This window comes from Chrysochloris asiatica, unplaced genomic scaffold (genome assembly GCF_000296735.1).
Source record: "Chrysochloris asiatica unplaced genomic scaffold, ChrAsi1.0 scaffold00123, whole genome shotgun sequence".
NCBI classification, from domain to species: Eukaryota; Metazoa; Chordata; class Mammalia; order Afrosoricida; family Chrysochloridae; genus Chrysochloris; species Chrysochloris asiatica.
Window position 1 is genome coordinate 9,952,154 of NW_006408641.1, and position 15,484 is coordinate 9,967,637.

The following is a 15,484-nucleotide window of genomic DNA, read 5'->3' on the forward strand; positions in this document are numbered from 1 at the left end:
TTTTATGAGTAGATGAAGCAAGCCAAGCTTGTAATCCCAAATTCCAGACACCAGAATTGAAGGCTGGCTTTAGACTGGTCTGTCTTTTTGCTGCACCAAAGGCCTAATCCTACGTCACAGGCTTACATAATGGTCTTTCCCATCACTTTTGACTATCTGTGGCTTGTTGCTTCCACTCCATTAAACATTCACTCTGTGCACTGCTTGGTCTTCCTTAGGGATTCTGGGAATAGAGAACTGTTAGGTACCATCTAGTTGGTACCACAACAGAACGAAACATTGCCTGGAACAGCACCAACCTCACAATCGTTGCTACGTTTGAGTTCATTGCTGCTGCCGTTATGCCAATCCATGTAGTTTGGAGTCTTCCTCTTTTTCTCCGACCCTCCACTTTACCAAACGTGATATCCTTCTCCAGGGACTAGTCCCTCCTGACAATATGTCTGAAGTATGAGAGATGAAGTCTGGCCGTCTTGGCTTTCAAGGAGCATTCTGGCTATACTTCTTCCAACACAGATTGGTTTGTTCTTTGGGCAGTTTATGAATCTCCCTGTGATTCCTCATTAAATCTTATATTTCACAAATGAGCAAAACAAGAATATTTGAGGTACACATACAAAAAAAAAAAAGTATACATTCATATAACTGTCCAAAGGACACATTCTGCCAGCCAGCCTCCTGCCTGGCAGAATGTGTCCTTTGCAGTTGCTCAAAATTCTACAAGTCCTACCAGGGTGCTGTGTGTTAATGTGATGGACTGCAAGGGCAGCTGAACCATAAAGTCGGTGGTTCAAGCTCACCAGCCATTCTTCAGAAACCCTATACCGGGTCACTGCAAGTAGGAACCAACTCAATGGCATTGTGTTGAGTGCCTTCTGTACTTTGTTTAATTCTTATAGCACATGTGCTTACTTGAGAAAATTACTTACTTAAGGTAATTTCTTAAACACAGAATCATTACTATCTCTTATAAATAGAGACACAAGACACGTCAATCAAATACTAGTGAACCAAATCCAGGAACATATAAAAAGCATACCCCATGACCAAACAGGAATGCAATGCATGAAAATCAATTAATGTAGTGAATCATATTAAAAGAATAAAAGACAAATCCAACATTGCTTAATAGACACAGTAAAAGTATTTGACAATATCCAAAACTCTCTCATGCCAAAATCAGTCAACAAGGATCAAGAGAGAAGATACACACAAAATCCAACCAATAAACCAAATATTGTAACACTGCATTTACTGGTGGGATACCAGATGCCTTCCCCTAAGGCAAGGGGCATCCACTCTAATCGCTTCTATGCTACATTATAATGGGGACTTCAACCGTTATTTACAGATGACACAACTTATGCATTAAAAATTCTATGAAATCCACTAAAAAACTACAACTACTTCTCATATAGCAACTATTTTGTTACCTAACATTTCACGTTTTCGCTAACAGTAAAAAGTTTTCTATATGACAATTCTGCACACACAGTAAGTGAAGACTACCAAATAACAAATGACCCATCTAAAACCCACTGACATCGAGCTTATATACATTCTAAATCACAGCAACCCTGTATAAGATTTCAAGACTGTAAATCTTTTGGAAACAGACAGCCTCATCCTTCTTCCATGGAGATGCTAGTGGATTTGAACCACCAACTTTGTGGTTAGTAATCCAGCGCTTTTCCTATAGCGTTATTTTCCTATTGGTTATTTGTAACAAATTACAAATAACCAAGATGTGTGGTGAATAATGTTGGCTGGGATGGTTAAGACTTTGGGTCAACATGGCTAGGTCACATTCTCAGTAGTTTGGCAGCAATGTAATGGTGACATTTGACAGGTATGTGATAATTATGTAGTAATCCTCCAGTTCGTTATCTGATGAGGTCATTCTGCATTTTTGCATACTATTGATTTTTGCATAACAACCTGGTCTTTTGGAACCTCATTATGTCAGTACAGTGAGGAGTGGATGTATCAGAACTAGTAAACCAAGGTTGCAAGATACAAGATCAATATATAAAAATAAACTTTAATTTTTCGTAGTTACGATGAACAATATAAAAATAAAATTAAGAAAATAAATCAATTAGCAGTAACATCAGAATGAAAAAAGCATTTCAGAGAACTTAATAAAAGCAGTCCTAAGACATGTACCCTGAAAACTACAAACAGTGTGGTAAGAGAAATTAAAGAAGATTTAATAAATAGAAAGGCATTCCATATTTGTGGATCAAAGTACTTACAAATACAAGTTATTCTGTTCCTTATCCAAACTATATTTCTTATCCATTTGTTCCCCTAAGCTTTTAATCTTATCCAAAGTTAGAATGTGTCTAAATGCTGTTGGGCCACCAACCTAATTCTAATTCATAGTGTCCGAAAGGTTTCCAAGACTGAAATCTTTATGGGAGCAGATTGCTAGATCTTTTTCTCCCAGGAAGTGGGTGGTGGGGTTAAACAACCTATTATCATTTAGCAGCAAAGCACTCAACCATTGCCCCACCAAGGTTCCCTGATGTCTAACAAAGAGAGAAAGGCAAACAAGTGCAAGCCATTGTCTGACCTGGGTAGTTAGGTACAGGGCTATTTTTCTTCAGATTCTAAATTTCTTCCACCTGAAAATGTGAGGAGTGGGATGCATGTATTCCCCCATATTCTGTCAATATTAGCCCGCCTTCATCCTATTTCAAGATACAACTTTGTGAAATACAACTTTCACTGTCCACATTCGGTAAGAGAAATTCTTCTCCCTTGTTTACAAAACTCTGAAATGCTTTTTGTCAGAGCATGAGAGATAATAAGATTGTTGCCTGGCTAGAAATGCTGAAATTCTTTGCCTGGCTGGAAATGCTGAAATTCTTTATAGTACAGAAATGGAAATGGCACAGTGAGAACTACAAGGTTGTTAATGGGCTGCTAATTCAGCCCTTTTGGCACCAGTAATCCATTCTGGTGAGTCCTGGTGAGGCTCTGTGGGTTAATGCACTAGACTGCAAAGTCAGACTGAATCACAAGACTGGTGGTTCAGGCTCACCAGACGGTCCTCAGAAACCCTATTCAGGGTCATTATAGGTCATATCCGACTTGATGGCACTTAACAACAACAATCCATTCTTTACCACAGAAGAAGATTGAAATAATACAGTCTTACAGTAAAACCACATTACTACCTTCAATTCAAAAGCTGTGTGCCAGAAGGGTAGGCAGGTATTGTAAGGCTGTATCAACTACAATATCCCCATACAGAGAACCTGAGCAAAGTCAGAGTGGCAATTCAAAACTTAATTTCCATTATACAAATGCTTTCAAAGGAAAATAAAACAGGAAAAAAAAGTGGAAGGAATATAGGCAAGGAAAACAGAGAAGAATCAAAACGTAAGGCAGGCATGAAATAAGAAACCTTCACCAATACCTCCTCTTCCTCGGAGGCACTGTTGGGAGCTAGGAGTTCATTTAGTAGGAGAAGAGGGATGCCTTCTGCATATACAGCTCAAGGCTCATTTCCCCTTTGGGATCAGGTGGGAAATGTTCTGGCTGCTGTTCTGTAGTGCATAAGCAGGTGAAGCAAAGTACAGACTCAGAAAATATACAGGTGTGGCTCTCAACTGAGAGGTTAGAACCTTCTGATTTGGGACACTCCCACTTGAAATGACATGCAGACTAACCCAGAACAGCTGGGAGAATCGAAGACTCTTATTGAAAGAAGAGCAGCAGGAAAAAAGCAGAGTATTTGGCTGTTAGAATAATAAACAAGCTGTTTGCTTTGGAGGCATCAAAAAAAGAAAAGTCAGCCCAACAGGGAAAACCCTCTTCTAAGATTGAAACTCAAAGGGAACCCACGAGTTCCTAGTATGCTTAGTGTTGACCACCCTAGTCTACCTGTGAGTGGAAGTGAGAGAAATGCATCAGTGAAGACAAGGGTTTGGCCATCTTCCACTGAAACCCGCTGACCTTGAACTAAGAGAGGGAAGAGGAAGAGCCAGCAGATCTGAAGTGCAAGTTTGCACACGATGACTATCAAACTTGCAGGTAGTACCCATTTGATCTAGCGTGGATGGCTAGCTGACCAGAACTCGACCAGATGAAGATAAAGATGTTTGATACTGTGAGCAAGTGTAAATTGCTACAACTTGATGAACTGGACTTTTGCTTATGGATGTAGTTGCTCAAAATTCCAACCAAAATGGAAGTAATCTTCATATCAAGGAAGTGCACTGGGTTGATAAGGATGGGCAATCTAAACATCAAAAATGTGGGGGTTATAAAGGCAAGAAGTGGCTGGCTTAAAAGCTTTCATGAGTATGCTTAGTTTCAGAATGAGGGGAGTAAGGTGGAATCCTCACTGAATAGTTTCCCTCTTTTCCAGATGGATCTGGTGAAAGGAGGGTGGGCGATGATGCTGATTAGATTTTATGATTCAGTTGTTAGCTGGATTAATGTGATTATCACAACTGTGATTGTAGAAGATATGTAACTAAAAACGGGGAGTATTTAGTCCTTCATTTCAGGAACAGAGGATCCCTGGACCATCAAGAAGGAAGAGGATGAGAGGAGCGTGAGATCCTATCCTAGGGTAATGGAGATGGCAGAAACGGTGACAGAGGCAATGGCATGGACATATAGAACAGTTGCAGACTCTAAGCCCATGGACTGAGAAACGCTGTGTGCCTGGGTGCAGGAGGCAGGCTTGCAAAATGTGTCCTTTGGATATTTAAATAATTTTTTTTTTTCAGTCTTGTATGTGTACATCAAATATATTTGCTGTGAAAAATAAGATGTAAAGGGAAGCCAAACGAGGAAGCAAGTTAACTTGTTACAGAGAGGGGATTTTAATCTTTGAGATGAAGCAAAACGTATGATTGGTTGAAGTAAAATTGACGATCTTGTCTGTTAACCTTCTATCCCACAGTGCCACGCCAGTGAAGACATGGGTTTGGCCATGTTCCATTGACTCCATTTTGCCTTTGTCTGTTGTTGTTATGTGCCATGGAGTCGGTTGCGACTCATAGTGACCCTGTACAGGGTTTCTGAGGCTGTAAGTCTTTACGGGAACAGAAAGCCTCATCTTTCTCCTGCAGTGCAGCTGGTAGTTTCGAACTGCTGACCATGAGATTAGCAGCCCGACTGGTAACCACTACGCTACCAGAGCTCCTTCATTTTGCCATTGGGACACCTTAAAATTTTCTTTTAAAAAATTAATGATGAAAATAAAAGCTGTCATGAAACGAGGGGTTAAAAAAAAAAAAAATTACTTGAAAGAAAAAAATATGTTTTAAATGTATGTGTGGTGCTACAGGATAGTGCGCTGAACCCCAAGGTCAGTTGGTCAGCTTTTCAAACCCACCAGCCACTCCTCAGAAACCTTATACAGAGTCACTATGGTTCAGAACCGACTCGATAGCCCTTAACAACAATACCTAAGTAGCCTAAAATTCTGAAAAGTATGACAATTATTTCCAAATGGGATATTTTATATAAAAACTGAAATTTCTCCTAAAACAGGAAGACTGGAGGAGAAATGTACCATTGTGAGCACAAACTATGAGTTTTACATATAATCTATGCAACGTGTATGTCTGCATGGTATTAATAACTCCATTTTGAGCAAATTGCAGCTGTCAAAAAGTGGCACAGATAGAGTGGTAAAGGCAACCAAAAAAGTCAGTGAGGCTTGTAAGTTCTTACTAGCATTGTGTTTGCACTTTCCTGTGTGGGAAAAAGCACACCCTCAATCCAAATAAATAATCATAACCACTTCTGTCAAGTGGTTATGGTCACCACTTATTTAACAGACCCCTTGGTCAAGTTTTTTTTTAAGTACTGTTGAATTTTCACAAGTAGGGGTCTGGAAGACAAATGATTTAACAGACACTTTCTCAGGCAGTCTAGAAAGCACCTCTATGAGCAATGCTAACCAAACCACCAAACAGCATCCAAATTACTGGAATCTCTTCTACGGAGGTTGGATATGAACCTCATGTGGCCGTTCTACCCTTGTGTTATATTTACTTTATTTTTCCTCAGTTCTATCCAGTTTCTAGGATTCCTGATTTGGCACTGTAAGATTAGCACTGGAATGTTAACCACAAGGCTGGTGATTCAAAACTAACCAGCTGCTCCTTGGAAATCCTATACAGGGTCAGTATGAGGCAGAAACAACTCAACAGCACTTAACAACAAAAACCAATCAAGTTGCTAAGTAAGAATTCATGGGAAAAGTAGAGACAAAAAAAGAACCCAGTCACATCAGATATAAAGTGTTCACATATGCATTCAAGATTACTAGAATACAAAGAGGAAAAATGTTTGATTTCTGCTAAATGAACCACTTCAAGGAGGAGTCACTTGGACAAAGCACACAGGCCAGACTGTCTAAGGGGCACAAGAATACACACAGTCCCCTGTATTCAGGGAACTAACAGGACAATGCAGAAAACAGACATTCGCCAAACAATCACAAAATACAAAGACACCTCATGATGAATTCCAAAACAACAGAGAAGGGGCTGCTTGGAAGTGTTCAACAGAAAACTGAACACAACTTAGGAAGTCAGTGGAGGCGTATTATACAAAGGGAGTTGGGTTGATATCTGAAGGGTGTTATGGTACCTTGAATTTTCTTGATACAGCTTTTCTATCCTTAAGTCTTGTTATTAGGTACCATGGAGTCAAGTTTGACTCATAGCAACCCTATGCACAATAGAACCAAACACTGCCCAGTCCTGCGCCATTCTCATAATTGTTACACTGGAGCCCACTGCTGCTGCCATTATGCCAATTCGTCGCCTTAGGGGTCTTCCTCTTAGTTCGCTGATCCTCCAGTTTACTAAGCATGATGTCCATCTCCAGAGACTGATCCTTCCCGATAACATGCCCAAAGTATGAGAGACAAAGTCTTGCTATTTTGGCTTCTAAGAACTACTATGGCTGCACTTCTTTCAAAACAGATTCTTGGGGCAGTCCATGGTACTTTAAATATTCTTCACCACAACCATAACTCAAATGCGTCAATTCTCCTACAGTCTTCTTTATTCAGTGTAGTATTAATTCTTACCAAATGATTAGGTTTGTTGTTGTTCTGTGCCATCAAGTCAGTTCCGACACACAGAGACCCTGTATAAGATTTCCAGGGAGCCGCTGGCAAGCTTGAACTGCCGACTTTGCAGTTCAAACAGCTTTGCAGCCTGGCACATTAACCCACAGCACCACATCAGGACTCAATGATTAGGCTGTTGTTGTTGTTGTTGTTATGTGCCATGGCATTGGTTTCAACTCAAAGCAACCCTGTATAGGATTTCCGAGACTGTAAATCTTTACGAGAACAGAAAGCCACATCTTTCTCCAGCGGAACAGCTGATTGTTCGAACTGCTGACCGTGAGGTTAACAGCCCAGTTCTAACCACTACGCTACCAGAGCTCCTTAATGATTAGGTAGGACCATGTACTCTAGTGCTGGGACTGGTTAGATTAGCTATCCCAATAGGTTTAAAAGGAGCCATCTTAGAAGTACGAACAGATGATCCCAGGATCATCAGAAAAGTAGAGCATGAGATCCCTACCTAGAAGAGCCATGACAGCAGAGGTGGCGGCATGGCAGCTGTGGACTTCTAGGCCCACAGACCGAGTAAAGCTGAATGTCTATGGGCAGGAGGCTGGCTTATGTGCCCTTTGGGTATTTGGTGGTTATGTGCCGTGGCGTCAGTTCTGACTCATAGCAACCCTGTAACAGGGTTTCCAAGGTTGTAAATCTTTACGGGAGCAGACAGCCTCATCCTTCACCCATGGAATGGCCGGTAGTTTTGAAATGCTGATCTTGAGGTTGGCAGCCCAACTTGTAACCACTAAGCTACCAGAGCTCCTGGTGTATTTACAGACTGACTAAAGGAGCTTTGTAACACTTGCTCGAGCAGGGTAGAGGTCAAGGGCCACCTGGCTGAGAGACTGAAAACAAGAGTGAGGCATGCCTGCAGTACACTGTAAAACTGCTGCATCCTGAGGTGTTTCTGATCCTGACCCTGTTCACTTCCCCAATAAACCCCACAGTCATGAGTATAGGTAAGAGTTCCATATGTCCACTGCAATGAATTATCAATCTCAGACGTAAAAAAGAATGGGAGGGATTGTTGGTGTCAGAATAGAATAAAGAAGGTTGTATGGTTGAGGTATGTCTGACCTCTATGTCACAGGAATCTGCCTTGGGCTGGTTTTGAGTTTGATTATCCTTCCCCCTTGTGAAATCAAGAGTAAGTAAGACATGGTTGCCACATGGATTTTGCAGGTATATAGCAGTTAACTAAAAAAGAGAATCAGAAGAAATATACTGTTCCAAATCATAAAGGAAAAGCTCAGAAAAGGTGAGGCAAAAGGAGGGAAGACACTCTGTTTCATTTTTCCCTTCCATTACTACTTTTTCACTGCTATTTGCTTGTTTTTCTCTCATGTGTGTTTGTGTGTCTTGTCTCTTCTTGTCTCACCCAGTGAGGGACAGCAATCCTCTGCAGCCCCACCCACTGAGCAAAAGCCAATACCAGGTGTTCAATACACCTGATCAATAACAAACAATATTAGTCAAACTCATCCTCAACTGAGCTGAATGATGAACAGAAAACAGTGCACACACTTCCGTCCCCTACTCACACCCACCAGGAGACAGGCAGTGAGTGCCTACGAACACACCAACATGCAATCCTCAATGAAATACAAATACAATACCACAATGTCTCAGTGGCAACAGGCAATTTCTGTTCACACAAAGAAACAAGACAGAGTAGTTCAAAAACTACTCAAGAGGCAGAGCTAGAAAACATTTTGAGGAAGAAAAGGCATTGAAACAACTTAAGAGAATAAACAATAATATACTTGGTATGGGGAAAGTGAGGAAGAGGGGGTGATGACGCCTACTCCTTCATTGACATGCCTCAGTGGACAATGAAGTCAACTGTTGATACAGAAAGGAGAGAAAAGCTCAAATGTGGAGCTAAATTTGATGTTTTGCATTTTGTCTTGTAGTAGGAGATAGAAGTCTGGTTTGCGATACGTGTCTCCAATTATAAGAGGGAATGTCAAACAGGCAGCTTCTGCACTTAGAGTAACAACTCTGAGAGCAGGTTAAGACAAGAGATATAAACATATAAGAAAACAGTTTATGTAAGTGATATGACGTTGACTTTCATATGTCAACCTGGCTGGGCTACATCACCCAGTTATTTGGTTAAACACTAGAATGATTGCTATTATGGAGTAGAAGCATGTGATTCAGTAAGTTGCACATAAATGAAGCAAATTGCTTCTATCATGCAAGTGGGTCTTAACCAATAAGTTTAGGGTCTTAAGTGCAAAAAGGGAAATTTCTCTGAGTTGTGTTCTGTCTCCATATTACAGACACTTTACTAGAGCTCCTTCACATTCTTCTTGCATCCTGACCTACAGATTTAAAGATGCAAATGTGCAGGAGTAGAAATCTCCACTCTGTTGACTATTGGGACCTGCCAGGAAATATGGGAGGCTGGGAGAGGGTGGTATTTCAAATCACGGTAGGTACAGAGCAGAGTAAGCACCAAAATTCCTAGATTCCAGTATATGCTCTGCCCTGTACACCACAAGTCACTTTGGATAAAATAGCTCAAACTTTTATTTGTTAATTGTAGTAAAAATACAAACATCTGCCATTTTGGCATGTTTACAGTGACATTAATTACGTATATTCTGTTGATTCAAAAATATTTACAGACTTACAATGATCAAAATTCGAAGGTTATACTATGATCTAAGATAAATAATAATCATAAAATACATTATGATACAATGAGAAATCCAGAATTATAAAAAGTTCTTGTTGGCAACTGACTTTTTGTCATTTAAACAGTAATTCACTACTATAATCTTTTTCTCCTCTCTGGAAACACAAGAATTACCCAATTATCCTAAAATAGCATCAAACAGAATTGAGAAAGGAATTCAGAAACTGGAAACACAGGTTGTAAATCCAAGTCCTAGCCATTATTTTATTTATTCAACAATATTCACTGCGTACCTACCATGTGACAGTGACTTTTTGAGGCACTATAGATAAAAGGGAATAAAATACAGGTCTTACCCACATCAGTAAGCAACCTTTGTAGTGATGAATGCTAGGAAGTATAACCAAGCAAGGTAAGGGAACAGAGAATGTCTGGGATGTGTTGTTCTATGCAATTTTTGTAATGAAGCCATACTTCGTCCATGTGAATGAAGTAAGGATGAAACGATACCAAAGGGACGAGCACCTCAGGGCAAAGGAATGATACTCAGATGGGCTTAAGAGTGCTCAAAAGAAGCCTGGAGGCTAACATGGCTGGAGCAGGAAGACCTTGGGTATAGAATGATACAAGATGACATCAGAATGGCAGTTACATCAGATCACAAAAGGCCTGGTAAACCACGGAACTATCACCTATGTGTGATGGAAACTCACTTTTAGATTACTCTGCTGTGAGAAGAGAGTAGAAGCAAGGATACATTAAGAGCCCGGGATATGCCATGACGGCTTACACTGGGAAGACTGTAGCTGCGGCATGTCTGAACTCACGATATATTTTTAAAGTATACCAGCAAGATTAGCAAATGGGTTAAATGTAGGCTGGGAAAGGAAGACAATGATGACTTCAATGACCAAGTGGGGAAGAGGAGTTTAACTTTTAAGACTTAGAAAGTTACAATAAAAACATCTCATTCAGCTGTTCAACAACGGTATAAGCACTGGTGACAACTGAAAGAGCCAAAACAGAAGTAATGCTCTCTCTACTTACCATTTGCTGATTGTATCATGTTTCCAGATTTTTGAACTTCATCAAATTTTGTAAAAATTACATTCAACCTATGTGAAAGCAAAAACATAAAAACTATTAACTGTCGCTGTTTATAGTTTTATTAAAATAGTAACATGAAGTTGTCATCTCAAAAAAAATTTGATAAAAACACAATAATAGTAGCTATACCAATAACAATGTAGCCAACAATAATTGGGCATTTACTATGGGAGTCCTGTTACAGCACTGTGGGATAAAGCACTGGACTGTCTGAAAGGATGGTTTGAATCACATGGTTGATGGTTCAAACTCACCAGCTACTCCTTGGAAACCCTATACAGGGTCACTATGAATTGGAACCAACTCAATGACAGTAACAATTATGGGCCAAACACTGGTCTGAGAAGTTAATCTGAAAAATTTTACTTAAGAGTTTTATGAGAATCATTATCATTCCCTTTTTAGATTTAAGGAAATCAAAACCAAGTAACTGATGATCCAGTTGTTGTTGTTGTTGTTAAGTGCCATCAAGTTAGTTTCAACCCATAGCAACATTGTATAAGGTTTCCAAGGAGTCGCTGGTGAACTTGAACTACTGACCTTGAGGTTCAAACTGACTTTGTATTCCAGCATATTAACTCACAGTGCCAAGGTAAGAAATGCCTGCCTTGAGAATTGAAATCCAGAGCATACACTTCAGGTATTCAACTGAATGCATACGTAAAAGATATATATCATATCTTTCTGCAATTAGTAGATTTTAAAAATCTCTATGCTAATTGAAAAGTGTGTATTTTTCAATTATTAGCATAAAGATTTTCAAAATGTACTAATATTACAATACAAAGGTTTTTGATAATTCAGACATGCTGATTTCTAGACACTGTGATTGAATAAAAATTTCCTTTTCAAAAACATCTACTTGGCATTTATTTTCTATTAATGGCTCATTTTCATCTTGGCATTTAAATTGAAGGAAAACTCCTTAACGAGTCAAAATATTTCATTCCTAGTGACACCAAAATTGAGAGGAAAAGGTGATGGAAAGATAATATTACCATGTAAAAACAGTTAAAAGAAGACTTCTACAAGCAAAACAGAATAGAAGTTGGGATTCTAAAACACTGAACTTTTGGTACTCACATCCAAGCCATCCATTCTGGGGACCAAACTAGTTCTTTTAGTACTTTCTTCTAAAAGGTTTTATCATATAAGATCTACTACTCATTACAAACATGTTTGCCTATTCTTTCTACCCAAAATACCTCTTGGTGTATGGCATGTGAACTACATTCTTTTGGTATTCCATATACACCAACCAACACCACACCTTGCAGATGCTCACCCAGTAGATTTCTACAACACTGTGTGTAAGAGAACGGGTGCCAAATTTATCCCTGCCCCCACTCTGGAAATCTTTAATTATTCCATTCATGATGGTCTGAGTTCATTCATTCATTCATTCATTCAGCAAATTCTTAAGTACCAATGATGAGTCTAGCACAGTGTGAGCTAAATGACAAGTATGTGAACTTAATGCTCTCTTGGAGTTTACATTCTAATAAGCAAAGATGAAACCTACTGCCATCAACTCAATTCTAATTCATATGGACCCTATATATGCTTTCTGAGACTGTAAACCTTCATGAGAACAGACAGCCTCATCTTTCTCCAACTGCAGTCTAATGTTGTTGCTGCTGTTAAGTGCCACTGAGTCGGTTCTGACTCATAGGAACCTTGTATAGGGTTTTCCCAGGAGCAGCTGGTGAGCTTGAACTGTCAACCTTGCGATTCAAACCGACCTTGAAGTTCAGCACATTAACCCACAGCATCACATCAGGAGTCAAAATTACACACAAGCAAATAGAGGTAAAAAGACATGTTGCATAGCTCCTGCTATCCATTCCACAACAGATACTGATAATATCTTCTTCTCCAGTCTTTGTGGTCAGCTAAGCCCAGATATAGTCTCAGAATACTTCTCAAAAATGTTTCAAGTAATGTTACTGTTAAGTGCTACTGACTCAGTTCTGACTCATAGAGACCCTGTATGTTTCCAAGGAGCAGCTGTGAGGTTTGATCTGCCGACCTTGCGGTTCCCAATCCACTGCTGATCCTGCAATATCACACCAGGAGTCCAGTTTCAAACAATACTACAAAATATTCAGAGTTGGCACTAAAGTAAAAGTCAATTAGCCATACATAACCCTTTCACTTACATTCAAGACCCGTGGTTATTAAAGAACTGAGAATGAATTTCCTAAGATGTTTCCATCACCTTCCCTTTTACAATTCACAAAGATCTTCAATAACCTGACAAGCCCACAAATCATATCATTAGTAAACAGGTTACCAAGGCATACCCTGACTAAAGTACTACTTTATTGTGTCACAACCACACCCTCTGACTTGATCATACCTACAAGTTTACTGCAAGTTAGGGCCAAGGTATATTTCTCATCTGTTTGTTCCTGATATTACTGGAAGGAGCATATATTCCTTCCACTTCTGTGCTACTAGTAACCATTGCAGTCCTGGTATAGCGCTGTGGGTTAATAATGCACAGGACCGCAAGGTCAGTTTGAGCCACAAGGTTGGTTATTCAAGTTCACCAGCCACTCCTCGGACACCCTACACAGCGTCGCTATGAGTGGGAATTGACTCGAGGGGACTTAGCAACAATTCACCAATATAAACAGCAATGGTGGAAGAATTTGTAGATTGTCTTGTTGTGGTAATGCCTACTCATGTGGTCATATTACCCATATCTAGAAGGCCCACACAACTAGATACCAGAATCCTATAAAAATTACTGTCAAATTCTAAAGAGGGAACATATAAACAGATTATCAAATTCTCATGGAATCCAGATTTCGTGGATCCATAAACCCCTGAAACTATTTCCATGAGACAATTTTTAAACCTTAAAACATAAAATATCCCCTGAAGTCTTCTTAAAATCAAATAAGATTAGTTTAACTAGTAAAAGAAGTTAGCCTGGAGGCGGTGCTGGAGGATGGGGCGCAGTGGGGGACACAGCGGCCGAAGCTGGAATGAATTGGAAAACGGCGGCAGCAGTAGTGGCAAATACAACTACTATTCATTCTGCTCCCTCATCCCTGAATGCTCATCATCTTCCTACTTCTTTCTTTTATAGCTGTGTCTCATCCACTTCCCCTAGTGGCAGTCCGATCCTACATAAAGGCATAACTTTCCGGTTGTTGTTGTTGTTGAGTGCCGTCGAGGCGGTTCCGACCCATAGCAACCCTGTATAGGGTTTCCAAGGAGCAGCTGGTGAGCTTGAACTACTGACCTTGCAGATCAAATGGCTTTGCAGTCTGGTGCATTAACCCACAGCACCACAGCAGGACTCCAACTTTCCGGTAGCGCAGGGAAAATAGGGTGCAAGCCCAGAAACTGTTTTCCAACCACCACTTGTTGAAAAACTGATGCAGCATCATCTCCGGGTTTGAACAAATGGAAAGTGTCAGGGTTTGATGCCCTTCTGGTTGGTTTTGCGTATGAGACCCTTCACTATCGAGTGAAAGTACCCAGATGAAAGAACTAGAAACTAACCCGATTCTTATTCCAAGCCAAAATGGAACGGTTTGTAGTTAACAACTCCACCTGCTCAAACCACTCAAAAGATGGCTTTGTATGTGACTCTCTTAGATCGAGTCACCAAGTTTGGAGGTGAGCTGCAAGAAGATCGAAGAAAACTCTTTTGTAATTCTTTTTCTTAATGTTTTACTGTGAATTATGTGATAGTTTACATAGGAGAACATTGGTTTTACATTTATCCCATCGTGTATCATTTCATTGCCATGGTTACAATCCCCTCCATGCATCATCAACCAACCAAAGGGTATATACTGCAAGCCTCCTCCCCCCCCACCCCAGTCGTCAGCACACAGCCCCTCTCCCTCTCTGTTTCTGTTTCTAAAGTCCCAAACTGCTCCATATCTCCACGTCATTGTCTCTGCCTCCATCTCAGGCATCACTGCTTCTCTGGGTAGGGTTCTGCTCTCCACTCGTCTCCCTTCATGGTCTCAGGGACCTCTGCTCCTAGACTGAAAAGTTAATCACTCCCCTTTACATTTCCAACCCTCACAAGCAGTCCTGATAACAATTATGCACTATTGTATCACAAGAGACCTATCTGCATTTTATTTCATCAGCCCCGCCTAGACAGATTGGATACTACTCAGTGGAGATTCTACCTTCCTTCACGCCCTCTGAATCTAGGTTCCCTCTTGAAATCTTGTAAGCCAGTCACCTCTTGCCTTTGTAGCCGCCCCATTTTGGGAAGCCAATGTCCAAGTTGCCCAACCCTGTCTACTCTGTGTATGGAGGGGTTGCGAATGATCCTTGCTGTAAAGGTTTGTTCCTTCTTTTGAGCTACTGCATCCATAGGTATACGTTAAGTTCATCAAATTGTATCAGATTACTCTTTTTACCTCTTTTCTTCTTCTGGTTGAGCTCTGATCACCCAGTCATTGAAGCCAGCTCAAGTGGGTATTATCTGCAAGGGTGGGTGTTCTTGTGCATATGCCTTCTCTTCTTATCAGCTGGACGCTTCACTCTCCACTCTAGTCCTCTGTGGCTATGTCACTGACTCTGGGCCCAAGAGTTCCCAGGTCTTGCCACACTGCTGGCCAGCCAGTTCTCCACCAGGGTTCACAGGA

General features: G+C 40.4%; 1 protein-coding gene across 2 annotated transcripts in view; it reads right to left on the reverse strand.

Annotated features, from left to right (window-relative positions):
* CLASP1 (cytoplasmic linker associated protein 1) overlaps positions 1–15,484 on the reverse strand; it is a 304,172-nt gene that overhangs the window by 165,753 nt on the left and 122,935 nt on the right. For both annotated transcript variants that reach the window (XM_006868737.1, XM_006868736.1), the window contains one exon: positions 10,800–10,867. In XM_006868737.1, coding sequence (XP_006868799.1) covers positions 10,800–10,818 — 19 coding nt within the window. In that variant the 5' untranslated portion in view covers positions 10,819–10,867. The remainder of the gene's footprint in view (positions 1–10,799; positions 10,868–15,484) is intronic.